Source organism: Ascaphus truei, chromosome 17 (assembly GCF_040206685.1).
Source record: "Ascaphus truei isolate aAscTru1 chromosome 17, aAscTru1.hap1, whole genome shotgun sequence".
Lineage (NCBI taxonomy): Eukaryota > Metazoa > Chordata > Amphibia > Anura > Ascaphidae > Ascaphus > Ascaphus truei.
The window spans coordinates 26,324,915-26,351,215 of NC_134499.1; the positions used below are offsets into that span (position 1 = coordinate 26,324,915).

At 42.0% G+C, this 26,301-nt stretch overlaps 3 protein-coding genes across 7 annotated transcripts in view; 2 read left to right on the forward strand and 1 right to left on the reverse strand.

Annotated features, from left to right (window-relative positions):
* LOC142468161 (putative peptidyl-tRNA hydrolase 2) overlaps positions 1 to 3,362 on the forward strand; it is a 12,625-nt gene extending 9,263 nt beyond the window's left edge. Inside the window, exons 4-5 of the mRNA XM_075574361.1 lie at positions 785 to 899; positions 1,352 to 3,362. Of these exons, the coding sequence (XP_075430476.1) occupies positions 785 to 899; positions 1,352 to 1,441 (205 nt within the window). The 3' untranslated portion in view covers positions 1,442 to 3,362. The remainder of the gene's footprint in view (positions 1 to 784; positions 900 to 1,351) is intronic.
* Positions 3,363 to 8,887: 5,525 nt separating this feature from the next.
* Positions 8,888 to 13,891, reverse strand: LOC142468162 (uncharacterized). Of its 3 annotated transcripts, none has more exons than XM_075574364.1 (2): positions 13,369 to 13,891; positions 8,888 to 12,274 (listed from the first exon to the last, which is right to left on the reverse strand). In XM_075574364.1, exon 2 carries the CDS (start codon positions 12,158 to 12,160, stop codon positions 11,147 to 11,149), a length of 1,014 nt encoding a protein of 337 aa, XP_075430479.1. In that variant the 5' UTR covers positions 12,161 to 12,274; positions 13,369 to 13,891; the 3' UTR covers positions 8,888 to 11,146. The 3 variants fall into 3 exon arrangements, with proteins under 3 accessions (XP_075430479.1, XP_075430477.1, XP_075430478.1); XM_075574362.1 differs by having other exon boundaries at positions 8,888 to 12,405; XM_075574363.1 differs by having other exon boundaries at positions 8,888 to 12,405; positions 13,306 to 13,891.
* A 10,385-nt stretch (positions 13,892 to 24,276) lies between these two features.
* The window catches only part of SETD5 (SET domain containing 5), a 76,366-nt gene continuing 74,341 nt past the window's right edge, over positions 24,277 to 26,301 (forward strand). For 2 of the 3 annotated variants that reach the window (XM_075574365.1, XM_075574366.1), the window contains exon 1: positions 24,279 to 24,960. The gene's annotated coding sequence lies outside the window, so the exon portion shown is untranslated. Of the gene's footprint in view, positions 24,961 to 26,301 lie in introns of all 3 variants that reach the window. The other variant, XM_075574367.1, reaches the window with a different exon arrangement.

Genomic DNA, 26,301 nt, shown 5'->3' on the forward strand with positions numbered 1-26,301 from the left:
GAACTGCAGCTTTAAGTGAACTTAATACATTCCTGAGGCTTTTTACTTTAATAAAATGATATATATTTTTTTTATTACCCGAGTTGGAGATAGAACCGTATAAAATAATCTTATAAACACAAGTCACTTTTAAAGCTTTACACTCTTCTGCCCCTCCTTACATCTCAGCCCTAATTTCTCGTTATGCACCATCCAGACTCTTGCGTTCTTCTCAAGGATGTTTTCTTTCTACCCCCTTTGTATCTAAAGCCCTCTCCCGCCTTAAACCTTTTTCACTGACTGCCCCACACCTCTGGAATGCCCTTCCGCTCAGTACCCGACTAGCACCCTCTCTATCCACCTTTAAGACCCACCTTAAGACCCACTTGCTTAAAGCATATGAATAGCACTGTGGATATTCTGAACACATGATACATAAAGCTTGGCCCCCTGCAGACGCACTTACCAGAACTCCCTCCTACTGTCTCTGTACATTCTACCTACCTACCAATTAGACTGTAAGCTCCTCGGGGCAGGGACTCCTCTTCCTTAATGTTACTTTTATGTCTAAAGCACTTATTCCCATGATCTGTTATTTATATTATCTGTTATTTATTTGATTACCACATGTATTACTACTGTGAAGCGCTATGTACATTAATTGCGCTATATCAATAAAGACATACAATACAAGTACAGATAGCAGATGTAATGGTGCTTGTATCATGTCACCAGTAATGCAAAGTAGTGTTATTTCTTGAAATGTATCTTTGTCCGCAATAATAGGATTTGTATTTCTCCATAGGGCTAAAAAGGTTGTGCTTCAGGGTTCCAGTACCATTCACCTATTGGAGCTGCAAGCCTTGGCCTTGAGCATGAATTTACCCACTTACCTGGTGCAAGACGCAGGCAGGACCCAGGTAATGGGATTGGTGTACTGCAGAGAGGGGGCTGAACAAATGCTACTGTTGCATATCGGCATTCATTTGCACTTCCAGTGCACTGAGGTTAAGGGCTGTTATATACAGCATGCAGCCGCGCGTGCACGTGCAAACGCGCGTGCACGTGCCGCATGCTTTTACTGTCTATAGAGCCGTGTGTGTGCGCTCGCGCGATAAGATTTTTTGAAAGAAATTTTTTTGAATCTTTTTTTTTTTTCGTTCTGCAATTATTGACACATACGCGCGCAGGCAGCGGCGCGAAAAGATGATTTTCCGCATCTTCGCTGCTGTCTGTCGGCTCCCCTCTTCCTGCCGTGCGCGCGCGGCCCTTTTATAGAAAGGCTGATTAACGTCAGCCAACTAAAAGTTCGCGCGCACAGCGTAGCACACGCACGGCACTATAGAACGTGCCTAATACGTTCTTGCATCAGATTGCAGCTGGATCGCAGACTGTCCTCTCCATCATGGGCGAAGAAGAAAGTGTAAACAAGGTGACCGGGAAACTGAAGCTGCTGAACTGAAGATGGAGCAGAGAAGAGACCTGCGCGCTTCCTTGACCAATGTGTGGCCAGTGGTATTATTGAAAGGAAGGCTGGCAAAATGTTGCAAACATTTCCCCAAACAAAATGTGCAGTACTTTCATGCAGAGGGCAGTGGAACGGGAATACTTGGCTCATGTGCACTACACTTGATAAGTGATGTCTCGCTACCCCCATTCCAGAAATAAGATTCACCTGTGTGTGCACGTACAAAACTGCAAGGGTGGCAAAGATAGGGAAGAGTGCAGCTAGAAAGCACTACTGAAATCCAGTTCAGTAAATGATCATTATAATTGTGTTCTAGCCCCGAGTACCGCTGCTTGCTAAAGGCAATACTTGTTGTTTTGTAATTATTGTAATGCTGAAGCAACGCAGAGGTATCATAACTTGTTCAAACAAGTCAAGTGATATAATATTATATCCAGGTTTTGGCCTTTCGAACAAACCGTACCTGATGAAAGGAGCAGAAACACAGAGTTGGTAGATGTGACTGATTTCTGCTCCTGTGTTTGTGATGGGCATCATGGTTTCATTACCCATTGTGATCCGGAATAACCATTTCACATATTTCCCACACAATATAATTTGTACTCGCAAGCCAGAAAGTCTGAAAAGCGGGTTTCTAGAAGTACATAACCATTCTTACTCCTGTTTTATGTTATGCCTAGGTTATCTAAATTGTGTCAAATGTATGGTCAAATATGAATTGATATTTTAAACGGTGTATAAATATACTTTGTATTTTCATAGCTCACCTTTTTCCTAGTGAGTGGTCTGAGTTGAATCCAGTTTTTATCTGATCACTTACACAACAGGCATGGTTGTACCTTTACCCCACATGTTCGTGTTTTTTTTTTATAAATGTGATTTATTTATATTGTAAGAACATATACACCAGATAGTGTTCCCGCTGATTAGCCTGAAGTGTGATATTTCCTATAATGTCACGATCTGTTAATGTAATATGCACAGTTCTCAAGTAGTTAAGCTTAATTCTAACAAGACCTAGGAACTGACCATACAGTACTCTACAATGTACATTTACAAACAGTGTAATCTGTAGGGACATGAAATCAAAATCTCATAAGGTTTACAGTCTAAACCAGGGGTCACAAACTCAGACCTCAAGGGCCACCGACAGGCCAGCTTTTATGGATATACCTGCTTTAGCACAGGTTGCAGGGATATCCATACCATCTAGCTTGTTGGTGGCCCTTGATGACTGAGTTTGACACCCATGGTATAAATGAAGGTTCATCATTAAACCGTTCTAGCTGTAATAATCTCTGTTATCGCTAAAGTGTAAATTGCAAGCCCTTTGTTGAATTTGCAGTCCTTGATTTCAAATATCCCAAAGCATTGTACTAAATTAGGCTCCTGTGAAAAATGCTCACCATGCTTGAACTTGAACTCCTTGCAGCAAGAATATTTGTTCTATGTTTGAGACAGTTACTCGAGAAGGAAGTCCTATCTCAGAAAATAGGGTTCTTTAACCGCTTTAATACATTGTCTAAACCACTCCCTATCTGAAGGGGTGAAACAGGATTTAATTGATTGGATATAAACATTGTGTGCTGCTAAAATATTTACATCTAATTTATTCTTTGGTGTATGCATACGTGTTGGCTGTGAGCATGAGATTACCAAGACACCTGTTAGTAATCTGTTTATAAAGTCTATCACACCTGCTGGATATATATGTGTATGTATATACAGTATATACAGTATACAGATATATTCTATCCAAAAGGTATAAAAAGGATGATGTTGGATTAAACCTTATGTCTGTTTGTTAGAAATGAACAAAATCTAGAGATACTGGTATGTGACTGAACAATTTGTACAGTGAAGCTAAAGTGATGAAATGTTTTCCTGCTTTTTAATTAAATGCTTTCCCATTCTATCAGCTGTGTGAGTAATGTTTTACCCTGATTGTGTGTGGATGTTTTTAGGTGTATCTTAAGCCACTGGATACATTCATACCAAGCCTGGTTTATCCTTTGCAGTTCATTTTATGAATGTACTAGCTGAGAGACCCGGCGTTGCCCGTGAGTTAAATTGCGCTATTACTTCTTAAATAATGAGGTGAACACCAAAAGAAACAACAAAAGGAGAACTGAGGTTTATGAAGTGTGTGTGTGTTGGCCAAAAAAAACCTTCTAGTTACGGAGATATTTGCATTGATATATTACTTTAGGATAGCACTTAAATTGCAGCCCACAATAAAACATATTTGTAGTTGAATTTGAAAAATAAATAATATATATATATTTATTTTAAGGTGAAATTTACAGACTTATTCTATATATGACAAATCGGCTCTTTTTGTCTGACAATCCCTACTGACTCGTGAATTTTTGGGCTGGAAACGTCCGCTTTTGCATATTGAGTTACCCCATTAAAATTCTTCATCCTGACCATAGAAGACTGAGAGCTAGTGCACTAATCTGTAGTATCAGATTTCAATGCCATTTAGGTAATATCTACAAGACAGAGGCGCAAACACAGCCTGCCATGGTGTAGATTCCTTTAATCACAAAGTAAGTTAAAGGGTAAAAATGCACTCAGTTAAATGTGTGATGTGTACACAATTACACACAGCTTGCCCGTCCCTACTATACTGCTTGGCCCCCCTGCTGCCTGAGGGTCAGCTGCCACACAAACAGGACCTTCTGCCCAGCGTCTCCTCCACACGGGGTTACTTCCGGATTTCCTACGGAGTGTCTGTGGTGCCATTCTTCCCTCCAACTCGATTCACAGATTATATTGTTTTGTTATAGAGGCTTGTTAAGTCCATGTACGTAAGGCTTACTGCCATATTCTCTTCCTAACACCTTGCCCCTTTCATAAATGGTACAATATATAAAAATAGGATAAAAATTACTTCATAAAAACATTATGGGGGGAAATTAATGGATTGCCCATAAAAAGAACAGAGAAACATGACATTAAGAAAAAAATATATATATATATATATATATATATATGTGTATCTCATTAGAAAAATGAATACAATATAAAGCAAAAAATAGAAGCTATATATAAAAAAATGTAAATGGAGTCAAATGAAAGTGACACTAATAAAACTGCATAAACCATACATCCTACACACCTGGTATAAAATACAAAAGGAGAAAAAGTCCATATAAGAAAACATGGTAAAAATATGTGGCTTCTAAACTGAAATAAGGTGTGTACAGTTAAATAAAAGCTGCTATGTCAATATTTAAACCTGGAGGCTGGAGTCCAGCGTATGCCTCCAATAGGTTTCCCTGCTTCTCAATCATATCAGCCTATTACCCCCTCGAGCAGCAGTAGGGACAATCTCCATCTATTAGTTTAAATCCTGAGGTGTCTTGTGTACCGCTAAATAGTGTTGAGTCCGTGTTGTAAGGAGCCATTTTTAATATACCTTTATTCTCTACTTTATTTTATAAGGATTATATAATATCTCTTGGTCCTACTTTTATATTGTGTTACATGGACATTGAATGACATATCACATAAGGTATATTGCAATTGATGAATTATGTGATGAGAAAAACTCCACTTTAGAAGTAGAATGAATGCTATTGGTATTCTTCAAATCTAAAAAATTGAATGTACATCTAACCTGTGTTTGCAGCACATCTCAAACACCTAGCTGGTTTCACTGTTGGCCAGGTGGCGGGATCATTGTGGGTGGGATACAATACTGGGTTCCAGAGCTGCTCTAGAAAGGAAGATATCTGGTAAGGCATCTGATTTGAGGATACTCCAATGTATCTTAATGATTTTGTTCATAGGTCTTGTTGTACCTAGTGGTAAATGGTGACTTCCTCTCTGATACTGTTCAAATTATTGTGGGCCCCTTTTTTTCCCTTAGAATGTACCCTTGCATTTGTGATAAGGTAGGCTCTATCCAATTAAGTAGTTCTTTTCAGCACCTTCTCTACGATCTGACCATTGTAATGCTTTTCAAGGACTGTACTTGAGTTTCACTGATCTTTAAATTCAAGTCTTTTGAACCATTCCAACCACTTTCTTGTATAGTTTTCTGTGGGTTGTATAATCTTCACACACAAAAAAAGTCCAAAAAGACATTTTTTGTTTGATCTGTTTTAGAAGTTGAAGATAATGAAAGTAAAAGATATTATGACATGTAAGACCACTGGGAGCTCATCAGTCCCTCCCCCGGCATGTCTGCCGTGAGGTCCACTACTGTGCTATGCTGCTGTTTCATTCTACCAAACAATCTCTGGGACATAACGCCCAAGTAGTTCCTAAAAGGAGTCAGTTTGAAAGGCAGCCAAAGGGTGTCGCCGTTTGCTGATGTTTAGTAATGTTACAGCTACTCTAATACATTCTGAAACTCACCCACCCTTTCATCCCCCGTACCCAATGTCTCAACCTAACCTTCTTTATAGATTGTAAGCTCCTTGTGGCAGGGCCTCTTCTAGCACATTGCAGACAAACTACCTTTCAAACAATGTTAATCCTGTCTGCAAATGTTACTTATGCCCATAATCATATCTGACTGTCCATGAAGTGTCTATAAATTAAATGCATAAACTTTGCTCATTTAATGCAACCATGTATTATTATATCTCTGGCTTTTTCTTTCTCATGTGTATCAAAATAATTGTGTTTAAGTGTAGTTGTTCTCAAACTGACTGTAAAGTATTGCAGTGTCCCCTTAGGTGGAGGCCTGTATTTACGCAAAAAATAAATGATGATGATGTTAGACTCAACATTATTTAGAGTAGGTTTATCTCCCTTCCAGATATAACATTATTATCTTTATCTTCCCTGAAAAATGGTGTGAAATAAAGTGGTTATTTAACCAGTCTGCTCTTCCCAAAAGTCCATCAATAAATTAGCAAAGCTTGGGGAGAATTTAGTCTCCATCACTGTACCACATTATTTTTACAAATGAAAGAAATTGTGAGTTAAGATGAATAAAAATTCTCATTTTGTTCAGCATTGATAGATCTAGTGCTTGAACATCACATTATCCAAATAAAATCATCTGTAAAAATCTTAAAAGTTCAATGGCATCATGTAGGCATGGTTTGACATTCAATACCGTGCCTTGCAAAAAGTAATCCACGTATTGATAGGTATCGGGGTTCCCTCACTACCTGATTTAATCGCTCGTCCTGGACGCTGGTGATAAAACCTGGTGTATGCATGTGAATTTTGCATCAGAAAGGATGCCTACTACATTTTTTATTTGTGTGGCACCAACATATTCCATAGGGAGGGGGTGGGGGGCACAGCAAGGTGGGGGGACAAGTCTTAGAGGCGGAAGAAGTCATGAAGTGGAGAGACGTAGACTGCATGTAGGCTTGGACCTCTGTCATTTGCAGTGGACAAAAAGGTGTATTAATACTTTAAGAAATTGTGCATTGAATCCTTTACTAGTCACTTATTTTGGATGATTAGGCCTCCCCTCGTCTGCCTATCCAATGCCCTTTATCAGTATTTGTTGAGACCCTTTAAGGCTTTCCTTTCTTCCCCTTTGAGATGTTGTTTACAATTTTAGATTTTTGTTGCATAGGTCGTTCAGTTCATTATTGACAGCAAAATAAAATGTTTCTACTAGATTCCTCTTAGAAGGAATGGGATAAAAATTAGATGATGGTTTCAAGTCAATATGTTAAAACTTTGGGGTTTCTGGGTCCGGTGTAAGTTCAAAACAATCCACAATTTTTCTCCAACTCCAATCGGCTTATCAAGTATCCCATGACTTTCATATCCTGATCTGTACACTCCTGATTGCGCCCACGGGCTGGATCAGGGGTACCCTATTTCGGACCCTTGACAATCTTATCAAAGTTTCTCTAAAGTGTGAGTTTTCTTACATATTTTTCCAAATCGATAAGTTTTAGTTTGATGCACTTTGGATGCAAAAGAGACTTTTCTGGAGTAGTGGATCTTTAATTAAAAAGGTAAACCAGAGATTAAAAATACTAGTGGGTTTATTATCTAAATCGGTAACAGATTTCCTTCTTTTTACACTTTTGTTCTCTGCCTCCTCTCGTTCTACCCTCCTTATACAATTTTCATTGTATCAAATGGCCTCGCTCCTCCCTCATCTCCAAATAAGCAGCTTAGAGCTACGAAACGTGTAGGAGATATTTTTGGCTGTTCCCACACGGAGCTAAGTTGTAAGCGCATTGGTGTTGATGTTAGGCACATCACACATCTAGGTTTGTGAGTGATTTTTATTGGATTTTACTATGAATCATTAAAGTTTATCTGCACTTCTGTTTTAGATGATATGTCATCTATATATCCTCATCACAGACGTACGTACTGGAACTGTGATAAACTACCGGTTTATTGTTTACTGCTGTCCTATCCCATTACTTCTGAATGCAATATTTTAATTTCAAAACACTAGAGGGTGCTCTTGTCTTTTACCAAGAGAATTGTGAAATGATTTCCTGATCTGGTTGCGTTTACAAATTTTAATACTGGTCACAAGACTATGAGGTCATTAAGGAACAGCAGGAAGAGAGTCACCTCTATAAGCAGACTTTTTATATAAGGTTTAGAAAGTAAGTATACGATCATGTTGAGAGGGGCATAATATTTATTCTTTATACTCAAAGCTGCATGCGGACTACTTAAATCAATAAGCGCTTCGAGATTTCGAATAACAGAGATTTGAACTCAATAGAGAACCCCCTATACAAGAACGTTAGCCTGGGCTTATAGTGACGGCGTCGCTGACGTCACGCTACGGTCGCTGGAAAAATCAAATTGACGTGACTTCCAGCGATCGCGACCAATCCGTCGCTCTGTCACGACACTCCTACTACAAGCGCACGCTACGGCTTCAATACATTTGTTTGAAACTTCGCTGTCGCCGGCATTATGAGCGCAGCCTTAAAAATATGTAGTGAGATAACATACATTGAACTTTCAGAAATATTAGAGATATAATTATTATTACATTAGGGAAAAATGTATACGTGACAGTTCAACATTGACATATTGATAACTGTAACCAGGGTAATTATATGAAATATAAGAGAGATTAAATATGAAGCTACAAAATGTCTGAATCAATGCACTGAGAAATAGCCCAGCCACGTCAACAGCAAGAGACACATTTCAGCACTCCCGCATTCCTTTCTATTTAAGGATGATACTGCAAGGCTTTGGCTTACAGAGCTGTGAAAAGCAAAAGGATTCTTAAGCAAGCTTCAAGATATGTCAAGATTTGTTCAGCTCCCTAATGGCTTAACCCTGTCACTGCCACATGGGGTCGGCTTCATATTGTACAGATGCATTCGTTCGGCTTCATTCCTTTCTTTTAATATGGCAAACTTGACTACACTTCGTTAATCTGACGGAACTGCTGAAAACTTCACTTTTTCAACACCCAAGGGAGAAAGAAAAAGTTGATTTTGATATATACAAAGGAAATGCAACAAATAGTGGGTTCTACAAACAGTTTATTTATTTTTTTAACACAGTAACAATACAAAATGCTTCACGCAACATAACTTTCTAGAGCCAAGTAACTTTGCGCACGTGTCATCTTCTGTTTTCATTGCAGGTTTAAACTTGTGCAGCTACTTGCCCACCTCATACATAGGTTTAAATAATAGTAGTGTTAGGCAGCGGCCAGGGTGGGAGAGCACTCGCTGGCGCTCAAGCGCCATCAGGCGCTGGGTGTTTCATGGCCAGGCAGTTGCGCGCTTGAGGGGGCGTGTCCTTCACGTCACGGAGCTGGTTCGCCCTCATTGGGCAAACAGCTCACGTGACGCCTCAGCGAGCAGCCAAATCAAACTTGGTTGTCTCATCAAGCAGGTAAGCGCCGCGCATGGGCAGGCGCTTGCTCACGCTGGCCACACACATTGCATCCATGTTTTTCATCGTGGCCAGAGTGAGCGCCCCCGCCCGCACAGTGGCACCCTGGCCGAGGCCTTATTAGAGAGCTTACAAAAATACTTAACGGTTCATGATTAACAAAAAATTGTGTCAATTAAAAGTGTGAAAACACACCCACACACACACATATATATATTTGTTTTAAAATTATATACTTCTTGTTAAGCTGACTTTCGCTTATAACAGCAGGCAACATTTTTATTTGGCTAAAGTCCAGTCAGAGAACAGGATATTCAGTAACCGGAAGGAAACAAGTAGGAAGAATTGAAGGTTTTTTTTTTTTTTTGTTTTTTTTTTTTAAACGTTCAAAGCTTTAATGTCATTGTAGAGTAGAGGTAAAGATTTTATAAAAAATAAATTAGAAAAAATAACATTCCTTAAATCAGTGTTTCTCAACTCAAATACTCAATTCCCCCCAACAGGTCAGGTTTTCAGGATATCCCCGTTTCCGTACAGGTGGCTCAATCAGAGGCTCAGTTGAAGCAGGGATATCCTGAAAACGTCACCTGTTGGGGGGGGGGGGGGGGGGGCTTGAGGACTGGAGTTGAGCACCCCTGCGGCTTACATAAACATCATACAGGTTTTACATGATCGCTAGTAACACAGTGTATACAAGATTTTCATAAAATGAGACTGTTTTCTCTTCCAAATTTGGTCCCATCAGTTCTTGGAATGATATGAGGGTCTAGTTCCATTTTTATGCAGTCATGTTTTATTGAAAATACAACGTAAACAAGATTTTTTTTTTTTTTTTTTAGAAGAACATACCTTAGTTAGTAGATGGGAAACCTTAGCATGGTCAGTATGTATAAAGTTCACACAGTGGCAGTAACAAGGAAAACACACTATTTGGACCCACCTGGAAGTATTGAAACAGATATTGGATTGTGCTCTATGATGGTAGCACACATTTTTCAGTTGTTTAATTTGCCACTTTGATATTTTATATATAATCTATCAAGGCAAGCTGGCCGCACACACTAGGTAAGAGTTGTACAGGCAGATGTGGTGCAAGGTAGATAGGGGGTAACTGTAAGTCAGTAAGGGTCACGTTATTGATCCAAAATACCAGCACTGCACAAGTGGAACAAATTGAGTATTTATTAAGTTAAACGAGCAAACATTTAGCCAGACATTTCCGTCCCCATGGGGGACCTTCTTCACCCTTCAAGCTCTATATTGTCTGAAGCGGCCATTTTCATCTGCAAATCCCCACAGACTTCATTGAATTGAATTCATTCAATGAAGTCTGTGGGAATTTGCAGACAAAAATGGCCACCTTGGACAATATAGAATTTAGCCCTTAAGCATCCTATGGAAGTGCAGCTGGCATGAAGTTATATATTTAAGGTTGCATATATACAGGATTGAATCCAATCTCCATCTCCATCTCCATGCTCCAAGACATTCACAATCTACTCTAACAACACTTCATGGGTACTTGCTGTGTAAACCACCTGAACTGGTCCTCTGACAGAAGGCTGAACTAAAACAGATAAAAACATAGGCTACTTCAACCATGTGGCCTGAACAATTTTTATTTACTAACTGTCTTTTCACTGCAATCAACAAAAATCACAAATACTGTCGCAGGTTTAGCTTTGGTAAATCATCTGCAGAAATGTATTTTACTTGTCTTACTTTTGCTTTCATCTTATTATTCTCTCACACACAGCAGGTTAGAGGTAAAGTATTCTGGTATATTACAAATAATTTTTGTAGTGCAATTAACAACTGTAACGTGTATGTAAGGGTATTACATTATTTATATCCATACGTATTCCATGAACCTATTAATCTTTTTCAAAGGCTTGAAACAAGTTCTGGAGTTTCCGGCTTAACAATTTTAATGATATTCTCCACTGACATGTATGCTGGAAACTGTGTATGTTCAGTTGGCTGTCTCAACAAATCATTGAATGATTCTTTTAATGTAAACGATCCAAGGCCAAACTGAGCCTTCTGGAACTCATAAACATAAAATAATTGCAAATGATAGAGACCAAGAAGAAGGCAGTCCAAAGGTAATTCCTCCCATTCTGACAAATTATGTATTATTTTGTCCAGTTTGTCATCAACATTGTTTGTTGAAGCCTTCTCCAGAAATGACGGAAACTTCTTCGTATAAAATAGAGCTGAATACTGGAATATTGGCTGGTGCAAATATCTTTCAAAATAATTTGAAAAAGGCTTTGACCATTGTCTTCGGAATTCTTCATGCTTATCTTTCCATTCTTCCACGCTTTCCGAGTTACGTAATTTCTCAATATTATCCTTCAACACTTGTACGTCATCTTTTGTTCCATCAGCAGATCTTCCCCAAAGATCAATGCTTTTCAAAATGTGATTTCTACCCAAAACCAATGAAATGTTTGGCATTACTGCTTTAAAAGCCCCGATAACACCTTTCCTCCAATCAACTGCCAAAGGTATATGTTGGCTGGAACTTAATTTTAAGCAAGGCAAAATTTCGCTAATGAACATCTTATGGTACTCCTGTACCTCACCATTATGAATCAAGAACGCGACAGGAAAAATTGGATTTGATTCCAAAGTTGTGTTTCTCATCATAATGCAAGTAACATAATATTCTTCATGATAGAAGCTTGTATCATATGAAATCAGCTGTTGAATTTTGTCATCCTTTGATGCCATATTTATCAAGCCTTTGCTTACTTCTAGTAGCTCTTTGGACCAAGCAAACACCACCACATCAGGAATAAGTTGGAAATATCTGATAAAATCAACTTCATGTGCCAGCTCTATTGCATTAAATATCTCGTCTCGCTCCATTTTGTGGTCTTTAAAAGACTTCATATTTTGCCTGTGTCTTGAATGTTAAGGATTCTTGCGTCATGTTCTTTAGCCACTTTCCATGCATTTAACCTGTTCTTAAGACAATTCTACCGTGCTTCACCAGTGACTGGATTTCTAGCATAAAAATAAAAACCAATGTAGCATCTTATTTTGTGGGGGGTTTAGACAACAGACAGAATGTTCTAGTCACCCACTTCAAAAGGTTTCGATGAATATTAAAACGTCCTTCTGCTCTGCTTTAATGCCTGTTAAAGGAACATTTTTTACATTGTGTAATATGGAAAGTACAATGTTATTTCATGTACAAAGCAAATTATATTATGACTGTATTTTGTGCTTGTTGACACTTCTCTTTTTGGCAAGTAACATTTTTAGATTTTATTTTATTTATTGATATTTGAATTGCATCAATACTGTTTTTGTTTTTGTTTTTAAACATTTTTAATGCCATTAAATCATCTCCATTACCAACGTGCTAAACTACATTCAATATTATGATTAGCAACTGGAACTAAATGCAGGGAAATTGTCTTCAATGCTACACTATTGAGATTTTAACAAAAATAAATAAATATTGCAGCAGTATGTAATACTTTACATTTGCAGTCCAATACAAAAAGTATTAAAGCAACTGACCCCTGTGCCGAACAGTAGGAGAAGGAGCGGCTCAGTGAGTAAAGACACTGACTGGCATTGAGAAGCAGGGGGGCCTGGTTCAATTCCCGGCTCCTTGTGACCTTGGGCATGTCATTTTATCTCCCTGTGCCTCAGGCATCAAAAACATAGATTGTAAGCTTTACGGGCAGGAACTGTCTGCAAAATGTCTCTGTAAAGCGCTACGTAAAACTAGCAGCGCTATACAAGAACATGCTATTATTATTATTATATTAGATAACTATTCTCTCCCCCCCACCAACCCCCACAAAAAAGGGGGCTTTTGGATCTATACAGTGTAATGTCGGTAATACCCTGGATTTGAGAACTGATGCTAAAAATGGAGTGATGCGAGTGAGACTTGACTAGGGAGCTTACACTTCATTAACCCTTTTTCTGCCGGGGGTGGGGGGGGGAATTTCTACTGACAACTAAGGAATTAAGAACGCTTTAACCCGTTGTTAAACCTGCCTGCAGCCCTCGGGTGCCACCTCAGTGAGGCCATTGTGTGACAATGTCGTGTCTGTCACCCGGTGTCTCGCCTCCCTGGGTACCTGCGCACTGTAGGCCTCGCCCTGGTTGCTAGGAGACGTGGGTGATGGGTCCGCGCCCAGCCGCCGGTTTGATTCAGAGGTCACCGGGCGATGGCGTAGTCTGGAAGCTTCTCACGGCGCGCGCTTCAGTCCTCACGTGACCTCTAGCGCAGAGCCAAACGAACGAGTGCGCACGCGCGACGATCTATAATTACGCCGCTCGAGTTTCTAGGCATGCGCGACTGGCTTCCTCTGCGCATGCACAAGGTGCCACCGCCATTCCTGCGGATTGCAACAGCACATTCATTGCAGAGCCAGAGCTGACTTTATTTAGAAGGAGCAGATCCGCTTCTATTGGGACTGCAGTTTTACGGAGCTAGTCAACAACAAACGATAAACTGGCTTTTCATTTCAAATCTCATTCCTGTCATATTGTAAAAATGTCCAATTGCTTTGTTACAATTACTAATGGTCTTTATAAACACTTTGCCATCTATTGTGATTTTACCCATTTCAATTATTGGAGTGGAGTATTGCTATAGTTCAAGTCTGCTTTAAGAGAGTTTGTGACAAAACAATACTTATGATTTGTGCATTTTGTGATTTGTGCTGCTTACTGCATTGTGGTTTTTAATCCAACGTTTGCAAAGTTAATGACAAATGGCAAATAAAAACAACGTTAAAATTGCAGAAGAGGAGCTACATGGGCGAATGCTTGTTTTGTATATATTTTTATTTATCTTTTCAGTCACAAAAGTGTGTGCCATTTCCAGGCAAATAAAGACAAGCAACATTTCCAAGTTCCATCTGATAAAGAATTAGACCATGTAAAAAAAATAAATTAAAAAAAGTTTGTGCGCCAAGCACACGCATTGCAAGTGAAACTTCTTAGATGGCGGCCCAAGTCACTTTTACCTGTGCATTCAAGCCCCGCCCCCCCGTCAGTCCCAGTTCCTACCTTGTCACGCACCTTTCCACAGCGGTGCGTGACAGGTTTTCAATAAGGCAGGGGAATTTAAGTTGAGTTTGCGACGGAGGCGTGGCCACGCTCCCGCTGGCGGTTCAGCCAATGAGGGCAAACCAGCCGCATGAGGTAATGGCCACGCCCCTGCAAACCCACCGCCACACCCCCTCCCGTCGCAAATGGTCCCTCTCCCCTCAGGACCGCAGTGCAGCGCTGTGCACGCACTGCCCCCCCACCGGACGCGCGTGTCATAGTGCTGACTGGGACCTCACCCTTAGGCTACGCTTATAGTGCTGGCAACAGCAACGAAAAATTTGATTTTTCCAGCAACCGCAGCATGACATCAGCGTTGCTGTCACTATAAGCCCAGCCTAAGGCTAAGGCCCCGCTCCCAGAGTCAGCGCGCCCGCACTGCAGACAGGCGGTGCGCTGACATACACAGACAGCGATATGCGGTCTGTAGGGAGCGGGGGCCGGAGCGGGAGGGGGAGGTTTGACAGGGAGGGGGGGCGTGGCTTGAGCGGAGGGACCCGCTACTCTCCCCCCCCTCCCTCCACGGACTCGGGCTGGAGCTGCTGATGGTAAGTAAAACACACACACACAGGCAGGCACTCGCACTCAGACACCTACACACACACAGACAGGCACGCTGCTGTCACTCCACACTCCTCCCTGCTCCCCGAAGCCTCCCCTCCCCATTGGCTTACAGCCACACCACGTGACGCGTCAACGCTAGGGATCACCATTTTCTTGTGTCCCATAGCGGCTGACGCGCCACAGCGTGTAGTGCGCTGTGCCGCCAGGGGGGACCGGGACTGGCTCGCGAGGATTCCCCTGCTGGTGGGGAACTCGCGTGTGGCCGCCCGCGCCAACGAGCGCAGCGGGACCGAGGCCTTAGGCTGTGATTATACCGAAAAATGCCTGTGGTGTCTCCCGTAGCGACACCACATGGCACAAAAACAAGTGTTATACATACCTGAAAACCGCTTATACCAAATTCAACGGTCTCCCCGCTTGCTACTGCAAAGCAGGAGACAGTTCAGGAGATGGGCAAATTTATTTTAAATTAGCGACGGTCGCATCACATGACGCAGCCGTCCAATCAGTGAAGTTCAGTGCACCAGTGTTTTGCTGAATACTGAGGAATTGTGGAACAGGAAGTGACATCTGAGCATATCTACCCTTGCTAAATCTCTTGTGGATGTGCACATGTAGCGCTGCAGCGTCACTACTTATGAAGCCACAGAAGAGCGCTGCTGCACTGAAGCTCTTGGTATAAATCACAGCCCAAGGCCCCGCTGCAAGCGCCTTTACGCCCGCCTTGCATCCTGGTGGCACGTGCACGACGCTTCACCACGATCAGCAGGCAACTTTTTTTAGGCACGTGGGGGCATGGCCAAAATGGGTCGGATGGGTCATGTAAGGGACATACCAAAGCTTCCAAGGGATTGAGACAAAACAAAAACCACACTGGTTACCACTTTAACCTTTTATTTTACAACAGCCTGTAGAACGGTACCGCCATTATTCTACCCGTCTATCGTAGATTTTTACATAGTTTGGCCCGTCCTTGATCCATCTGGCAATACAAAGAGTGCATCTATCTACTACATCCCTCTCTATTGGTATATTCTTTCAACATCTTACTAAATCTAACATGTGGAATTGCCTCTCCAATTCGTTTGCTCGATTCCAACAATCTTGCATGGTAAACAATCGAAGGGTTACAAAGAGTTCCTTGAGGAAGGATCCACCCCGTTGGCGATCTCCCCTTCATTGGCTCCCTGCCACACCATGTGACGTGTCACCGCACGGGAACACAATCCTGTTGTATCCCCTGCCGGCTGACGCGTCACAGTACGCAGTGAGCGAGGAGGCTCTGGGGACAGCTAGGTAGAAGGTATGGGGCTGTTGGGAGGCGCGCAGGTCGCCAACTGTAACGGGGACCTAGCCTAAGACTACAGTCCCAGTGAGCACATTGTCGCGAGCAATCGAGTGCCCAGCAGCACTTGTGGCCTTCACCCGAGAACTTCACATCACTCATGACTGGGGGGGGGGGGGGGGGTCAGGGGCGATGACATCATGGGGCTGGTTCACCCTCATTGCTGAACTGCTGCCATGACCATCGCTCGGCCACCATGCCAAAAGTAAAATTTCTTGACTTTTCAAAATGTGATCGCGCTTTGTGAATGTGCACGCACAAACCGAGTGGGCCAGCGTCTCGTTTGCGCCGCGCACGTCATCGTGTTTTACTAAAACACCAAAAGAAAAAACAATTGGAATCACACTCACAAATTCCCTCTTAAAATCGTGCAGTGTGACGGTTCAGGCCGTCTTAGCCCCTTTGCTGTTCTGTCCCGCAGAGTTGATGTTCCCCGTATAATGGGGTTGTGGTTGTCTAGCCTCGAGGGGTCCCCGCAGTGGCGTACAGACTGGTAGAAAAGCCCAGTATCCCAAATGTACCTATTTGTATTGTGACAAGTTACACAGCATCTCATTCGGTAAATCCAATATTATTAAATATCTATTTTTAGTCCTGCTATAGTGGGAACTTTTTTTTGAGAAATTGGATTCATACCAGTTTTATTTAAAATATAAAAATAGTCCCAAATACTTTTTCTTGGGTATTTTTAATGTGCAGTACAAGTAATCTAAATAGTGTGTTGATATGTCTTATTTTAACTCAAAGAGCTGCAATAACCAACCATACTGTTTTCTCACAAAACTTGCAACAGATAGGTATCCAAGGCGCACTCTTGGTAAAATAAGTTAATACCAAACACGGACTATATAACTGCAATTACAAATGCAGACCAAACATCACTGATCTCTTCTGCAGCAGTTTCCTCCATGTCAAGATTTGAATCATGTATTCTGGTATAACACAAAACCTCATGCAGAGATACACATATAGAAACACAGATGGTATAATAACGTTTTACTATAGGTCACATAAAACACACAGTGGGGAAACATTCACACTTTTCCCCACTGTTTGAAAACCGTGAGCAACTTGAAATAGGTAAAGTCTGGTCTCCACCATTCTGGGGGGGAAATAAATATTGTTAATTCCATACCTACATTACCTAGTATCAACACTTCGTGTTATAAGCTTTCTTACACAACCAGCAGAGCTATGTATATGTAGTTTATTTTGTTTAACATTCCTGTTTTCCCCATGATGTGGTGTATACAGAGCACCTCTTCTAAACATCTTAATTATTCTTACACGAAAGAGGGGAAAAAAAAAAGAGAGTATACGCGCCGTGCACGTGCATTTTAAGTGAAACTTGTGTCTTGTCAGTGAAATGGTGTATATTGTAGTTTGTGTTGCGGGAACGAGCGTCCGAGTAAGGCTGAGGCTATACTGAGGCGCTTTGTGGCCTAGGGGGAGACGCGACGGGGAGGCGTGGAGTCACAGAGCTGGTTCACCCTCATTGGCTGAACCGCTCACTTGACCCTGCCGTCGTGCCACAAAATCAAATTATTTTGTCACACGAAAAATTGGCCACTCCGTCGCTCTTGTGCACTCTATGGCCGTCCTCATTGAGGTATAGCCTTTTGTTTGCATTACATGGCCGCGGCCTAAGGCTCTGGAGCATGTGTCTTTTACCCTGGCGGCGCTTGACGACTCAGCGCATGTGCGGAGCATGTCAGCAGCTTGTGCGCATGCACGGGAAGGAACACATCACTTCCGTTACACACTTCAGTCACCATGAAGGAGATTTGTCCACGGGAAATTTTGTAGGTGCCACCAAAGAAGTTGTACTTCAACAAAGGACACATTACTCAGTCAAAGACCTTCTTCTAGTCTCCAGTCAAATAATTTCTAAGACACTATCCATGACAGTTGTGACATATTGTTACCTGCCTATGGTCCCCATCCGTTACTTTGTTTTTTCAGTATTTTATAAGTTCAGGGATACTTTCTTGTATTTGATAAAAAATTTTATCATATGCCAAAATACTTGTTCTGGAGAAATGTACATTCATCACCTAATAGGCCACTTCGCTCAGGTGTTGTCAAAGCTTGTACGCCCCATCTGAGGGTTCAGATTACAAAATGTCTCAATTCCCACAAGCGGTATTTTTAAATTTGCTGTAAACTGTACAAGACCTTTGTCGCTTTTTTTACTCACCATAACTGTCTAGTTGTAGCCACTGCCAGCTTCACATTGCAAATTGAGTATAACCATCCTCACACTGATGAGACCCAAAAGGTAGAAACAGCTGTCTGAATAGTTTCTCACTGTGCACTTCTTTAACCCAAGCTGTGTAATACCACAGAGTAACATCCAAGGATCTGCAGGCCACTTTCGCCTTGGCTGTGAGTATTCATGACTCAACAAAAAGGAAAAAAAAAAACAACTTAACAATAATTGTGTTCATGGAAGGATAGCTAGGAGGAAACCACTGCTGTAAAGAAAATTACTGCCCATTTGAAGTTCGCCAAAGAGTACATAGATGATCCACAAGACTTCTGGAACAATTTTTTCTGGACAGACGAATCAAAGGGAGAACTTTTTGGCCTCAATGGGAAACATTATGTTTGGCAAAAAACAAACACTGCGTTCCAACAGAACCACTTCATCCCAACCATCAAGCATGGTGGTGGGAGTGTGATGGTTTGGGGCTGCTTTTCTGCCTCAGGATCATGACAGCTTGCCATCATTGACACAACCTTAAAATTCTGCATTGAATCAGAAATCTAGAGGAGAATGTCAGGCCATCCGTCTGTGAGCTGGAGCGGAACCAAAAGTGGGTCATGCAGCAAGACAATTATTCATTTATAAAATGTTTTACCAGGAAGTAATATTGAGTTACCTCTCATTTTCAAATATGTCCTGTGCATAGAGTTAAGACAAATAATACATGATTACAAATAGTTACATAAATGAACAGGGTGTACATTATATAAAAGACATTTCATGCACAGTTAAAGAAAATATATATTATAGGTTTATGAAACAGTTACAGACCAGATTAAAATGTGAGTGTCTTAGTTTTGAAAGAACTTAAACTGGTGGTGTATGAGAATTTCCGGTAAGGTTGTTCCAGTTTTGGGGTGCACGATGATCACAATGATCAAAATGATCCTAAAACATACAAGCAGAACTACAAAAGAATGGCTGCAGGCGAAATGCCACGTTTTAGAATGGCCTAGTCAAAGTCCGGACCTAAACCCCATTGAAATGTGGCAGGGTCTGAGGCCAGCTGTCCATGCAAAAAGCCCTCAAATGTCACTGACTTGAAGCAGTTCTGTAAGGTGGAATGGGTCAAAATTCCTCAAATCCAATGTGAAAGACTGATCAGTAGTTACAGGAAACGATTAGTTGAAGTCATTGCTGCTCAAGAGGGTGCCACCAGGTACCGAATCTAAAGGTTCACACATTCAGACCGGAATATTGAATTATTTGAGGATACATGCTGAAAACGTATCATGTTTGTGTGTAATTTGTTTGATCAGGTGATCTTGATCTATTATAACGCTTGTATTCATATCTAATAACACATCACATTATACCTGTTGTGCAGCGGCAAACAGCCACAAGTATTTCACTTACTCCTACTGCAACTCCACCGTAACAAATATATTATGAAATATTCATGGAAAGATGGTTACTTGGGTGAAAAGGGAGAGGCAGACTTGGAGGTGTCACATGAGGGAGTAGAGTGGCAAGAAGTTGATTTGGGGTTGGACTGCACAGTGGGGACTTTGAGTAATGGAAATGATTAGTGGTGTACAGTACTTTGGTTAATGCAGGTGGATTGGGAACTGGACTGGTAAGGAAATCAGGGAGGGTTAGGGGTTTGAAGTGGGTTTTCACTGCTGTGCACCACTTGTCCCCTTACTCAGTTTGTGCAGAGATAATTAAAATTTTCTTTGGAGTGAACCAGTTCAAAATTGGTATATCATTCCTGTGTCCAAGTTTAAATTATTGTTCCCCTTCATTGAATAAAACGGTTTTTCAGATTCCTGTTTGCAAGCTTCTACTTCCACTCTAATGAAACGACCATTATCAGTTTTCTTTATATGGTGAAATTATTTAGAAGTTAAAATAGACTTCTGAAACCACCACTCAGTGTACGAGCAGCCCCATGTATTTTAAAAATGGTATGCTTAAACTGCAGTTAGTTTGGCTTCTAAATAAAATATAAAAGATTTTGCTTTGTAGTGTATATAACATGCTACTTATCATTAGGGCTCAAACTATTTTTTTTTTTTAACGGTTAGCTTGTAGCAAATGGGTAAACATTAGTTAAAACAGAAGCACTCAATGATCCGAGTAGGGATTATGCTAAAATATTTTTTTTAATAGTAGAAGCTGTTGTATGCTGAACATGTACAGTAACACTGCATTGCCTTACACTGCAGAACATTCATCTCGGGACTGGTGGAGAAATGGAAAATTGAACAGCTGTCATACCCTGTGTGCATTTAGCACCAATATCTAAAAATACATATTTTGCTGTCAGTTGGTTTCATTTTTTTTAAAGGATGAAATTAAACAAGGTATTGGCTACTTCGTTTACATCTATATCCAGAATATAAACAAGCCATGCACCCACAATTTACCATTAGAGCATACTAAAGATGAATGGATTATTGAAAGGTAATACAGCTCAACCCCGTTATAACGCGATCCGTTACAACGTGGATCCAATTATAACGCGAGGCAAGCGTGGCTCCCAATTTTCATATTTATGAATACTTTACAACACGATTTTTGGTGTCTTAAATAATTTATTGCATACAATTGTACATTATTTTTAATGTGATCTGCTTATAACACGATGTGATTCTTTGGACCCCAAGCACAGCATTATATGGGGGTTGAGCTGTATTGGCAAACAGGACAGCATTGGGGCAAGTGTCGGACACAAAGTCACTTACAAAAATACATTCCCATGGTTCAGTTAAACCATGGCAAATCCACGTTTCCAGACTTTGAAGGCTATACCGTAACTCATGTCACTACCGATGTAACCAACTACCAGGGCTTCCAGCAACTTCCTAATCTATAGAGGCATTTTTTATTACAATTATTTCATAGTTATCCAATCATAAATAAGACCTATAAGAAACCTTTTTAACTGCCCAAGTATCAGCAATGTGCTGCAGGCTCTTATCACTGAAGGTGTTTGTCTACAAAGGATATTACAGAGTGGCTATATCACTGCCAATATCAGACAGTAAACAGCAATTAAAAAAAAAATGCACACAAAAAGCAGGATCCCAGTAACTGATTTTATATTTACAAAACCACCACAGAAACATGGAAATTGTAATACAATTCTGCTTTTAACTGCAGGAAAAAAATTACTATGCAAATGTTGTCTAATGTCCTAATTCATTTGATATATGATTTACTCCATTGTAAATCCATTAACTGCAGTCATTTCCAATTAAGGGCATATCGCAATTACTCTTTGTAAAATTTTCACTGGCAATATAATTGTAAGTAGACTAGCACCCCTTGAGCAGAGACCACTGTAACCCTTTTTATCTGCAATCACAGAAACAGTCATTGTCTTCTAGTATGTTGGCAGTATATTAACATGCTAAATAATTCTCCTAATGTAACACTGCATGAAGAGCATTTGCTCCAACATCCAACCTTACAAATAATGTAAAAATCTAAATTAACTATGGTTATGTTAAAAGAAAAAAAAGATCATATTCTCTACACCTCAGAACATAAAAGCCTAATTTGCAGTATATCTCTCACCAACTCCCAGAAATATACATTTTATAGAATACAGAAATAGCAGAGCAGTCATTGGAAGGCTGGTTGGATGTGCTCTTGCTAAACCTCTGCAATAAGGTACAGGAAACCCCACACCACCACAAAAGCAGTCACATCTCCATACGGTTTTCAGAGGAACCCATGTAAGAGACCATAATTGGACATTCACAATGAGCTATACAATTAATAAATCTCAGAAGGATCTTCAAACTAAATACAGTTTGTATTGGTCCAAAAAGATTGTCCCAAAAATAAACCAGCTGCATAACTAAAAATGTATCACCTTGCAAGTCATTTGGGAGCAAGCAAGCATTCATAATTTGTGACTTATTTAGGAAGCTAAACCCATTCACTAATAAATGGCTATTAGTGTGGCTAGGAACTAGGGTATTTGCATTACATCCAGGAGCACCTGTGAAATATGCAACATGGCAAATATTTATTCAGGTCTTACGTTTGTAAAATAATTATTACTTCTGAAAGACCAAGTATCGAGAAAAAACACACACACACACACACACACACACACACACAGTTTACTAGGAAGGAGAAGTAACGTATTTTGTTTTTCAGTAACAAAGGCTGACAACCTAAACAGGGGTGAGGAATAACTATACAAATCAGCACTTTAACACAATTTTACCCTTTCAGCGAACAAATTAGTTTATTAAAATATAGGCATGGTGCCACAAAACAGCCTTTGACACCTCAGAGACTAAACAAAATAATTTCATATACTATATTGATGCATTTGTACATTTATGGGCTCGCTAAAGGATTCTCCAGGTTTGGGGATAACAGGGATGCAGAATACTCTGACAAATTAAACTCCCCTCACATGATTCGGTACAAAGCAGGGAGATACATTTGCCCTCTGGTAACAGCACTCAGAGTGCAATGACTTCGGAAATATTACTGGTTACCAATTAGCATGTATACCATATCTACATTGTCTCGGGGATTTTTTTTTTTGCATACATACGGCCACCCAGGTCACGCAACTTAAACTCGAACAAACAGGACGACAGAGACTATAACAGACAAGTGTGAGATATGGGGGGGGGGGGGCACTGCCCGAAGAGCTTACAATCTAAATCAGAAACGTGTTTTCTTGAGGAATAACCCTTCTACCGCTTAAAACCATCCCAAAGGAACATGATCTAACACTCCTCTAGCACTGAAGGGGTTAGGTTATCTGCGCCAAAGCATATTTAAACATGCGCCATATACTACGACATAGGAAATATTATCTGGTGACAACTTGGTTTCTCAGTAACAGGACCAGCCTGGCACCACCGTAGCGAATACCTTGCCCTGGGCGTGAACCAGCCATACCCGGGGAAAGGCGGAGACTGATGCGGACACAGACCGGGGGAGGTGGTAGAGTGGGTGCGGGGGGGAAGGTGAACGGCGCCTCACCCGCTCGAAGCCAAACCTCTTCCTGCCACGTAGCGCCCAGCGTATGACGGCGCCGACCCGGTGTACCCCCCAAAATATATAGATATATAGACACATATATATATATAAAAGAGGATACGTGTTTACATGTCGTTCAAATAGGAACCGAATAGGGTAAAGGAGGGGGGGCGGGGGGAGACAAGGTGCGTGTCCTCCCCCTCCCCAAGTCTGAGATGCAGCCGGAAGTCTAGGTCAGTCACGTCCGCAGGAGGGGAGCGGGAGGATCCTGACTGACAGCAGCGCCAGCCAATCAGCACGTCACCCCCTCCCTGTTGCTGGAAAGCCCCGTGGCGACCGTTGGTGGCGTGAGCCCGGATAGGATTTTGAGCGGCAGTTGGATAATTTTTTTTTGTGGTTGCGATTAAGAGGGGGGGGGGCGCCCCGTTTCTTATCTGCTGTCGTTCCCTCACAGGGGGGGGGGGGGGGGGGGGGGGCTGCGAGGGAAATTGAGAGCAGGGGAGGCGGTGTCAGCCAGGAGCCGCCCTCATCTTTGCCCACTGCCTGGAGAATGGCGGCTCCCACTACGTTCGTTAACCTCACAAACCCTCTCTCTGCGAGTTGGCCTCACTGACAACGACTCTACAAAACGTATCTGTGTCTGCAACGAAGCCGAAACCCATCGACGTAATCATTCCTACTGATATAATTAAACACATCCTGACCACCGTCCCGTTACTTCATTATTATTTGAAAGAAATTACCACAGCTCATGAGAAGTACAATCACCGGGGGGAAGGAGAAAAATAAATAAAATTATTTCGCATATAGACAAGAAGCACGTAAATCCAAAGCTCTGCTACAAGAGCCTGCACACAACTGTCCGATGCAACACTCGCCGCCTCTCCTTCTACTGTGGGAAAAACCCCAGCAGAGCTGGGTGTTATCGCATCGCGTGACAGCTGTGCAATGATTGACATCCCTCGTCGACCTGTAAGCGGCAAGCTGGCGCCCGGCCCAACCAATGGGGAAAGTAGAAAGTGGGCGGGGGAATCAGGCTCCGCCTCCTTTTCCTCCCTGTTTCCCGCCGCCCCTGTCGCCGGAGCTGGGAATCCCCGTGCGGTCAGTCGCGTTTCCGCCCGCGGAGGCAGCAGTGAGTCGGAGGAGGAGGTGATGGATGGGGGAGGGGAGGCGCGCTGAGGTGTTTGTCGATGCGGATTGGGGGGCTGCCCGCTCTCGCTGAGGGATCCCGGTGCAGCCTCCTCATAGAGCCCTCGGAAGGCACGGGGAGAAGGGGGGGCCCTCGGGAAGGGGCCCTGCACACCACACGCACACACCAAACGGATATACAAAGCCTGGAAGTGCTCGTCTCGTGACGTTGCCCGGGCTACGGCTTCCAGGAAACACCGCGGCTTCGCTCGAGGCCTACCAGTTTTCTTGGCACTGGGGCACGTTGGCTTGTATCTGGATCGCCGGGGTTAGACAGACAGGTTGCAGCGGGGACGGGTAAGTGCTGGCAACTCTCCGGCTGCTTAAATAAATCACATTTGACGTATTTTCGGACAGAAATCGCATAGGTTAGTTAAGCGAGATGCTGCAGGCACGTAGATGACTTTCCTGCGGTTGGTAAGACACGTTTAACCCGACAGTGAAGGTAAACTTGTTCATATTAGTTATATTGATGTGTTGTACAGACTTTTGTCACATTTAGCTTCTGCATACGGTCCCTGTCCTTCTGGGCTCAATGCCCCCCTCCCCCCCTTGCTGTGCTGGGTATACGCCTTGGAGTCCTGGATATTGCTTTCCATTCGTGTCCTGGGTGAGAGATGGATTTGGGAGCATTGACACCCCTCCCCCCCACACTGTACCCCCATCATTTAGTATACGAAGCACCCAGTTTTCAGTGGGGGGGGGGGGGGGGGAGCTGTACTTCTCAGTACCCTGTACCCCCCCCCCCTCCCCTCCCCCCCTCCCCTCCCCTGTAAGAACAGTTTTTCAGTTTAATATTGATGGTCTTGTCAGCTCTGGGGATCATTTGACAAGGTATTATTGGGAGGGCGCAAGGTATTATTGGAGGGGAAAAGGGGAGAAAGAGGTACCGTTTTGCTGCAGTGGTCTGTAAACACCCCCCCCCCCCCATGCTCTGTTAGCCTGCTTGTACCTGAGGGCTGTTTGGGGCTTCGCACCTCCCCTCCTCCCCCCCACCCCAGCCCAAGAACCCGAGAGGAATGATCTGGTGGCTTATTTTAGCCTCCATTTCTATTGTAACACCAAGCAAGAGGGAGGGTGGAGTTCAGGCCCTGGACTCCGCTCTGTAGTCTGTTTAGAAAAGAGAGTCGCACATTTCGTTATTGAGCCAGTGGTTTTTTGTAAAATCCACTTTCGTTTTTTTAAAATTGTTTACAATGTCTGTCACAAACTTTCACAGTGATAGGCTTGAGTTTAGGTAAATCAGTAATTTAGTTTTGTGCTTAGGTTGTCTATTTTATATATCTTCCATGAGCATGAATTGTAATTTAGATCTTCACTGCAGTGGTGTTTTAGTCCAGAGAAATTAGGATTTCGGTCACTTTTACCTACATCTCATTGTTTTTTTGTTCTCGATCCAGCCTTTTGGACTACTGTTAATGCTTCTTGTTTCTTCTCATTTCACATGCTTCAATCCCTGCAATTAAATGTTGCAGCCTCTTCATTACTTCTGAAAATATAAATACTGTGATGATGCCAATGAAGACAACCCCCCACCCAAAAAGAAAACAACCTTCCTTTCACTGCAGAACCTGTATACTTTTATTGAAAATCCAGTGTGCATCCCTTTTGCTAGGATATATTTAGTATCTCCCCACC

Coding starts and splice junctions, on each gene's coding strand:
- LOC142468162 (XM_075574364.1), bottom strand. CDS start 12,160: ATGAAGTCTTTTAAAGACCACAAAATGGAGCGAGACGAGATATTTAAT.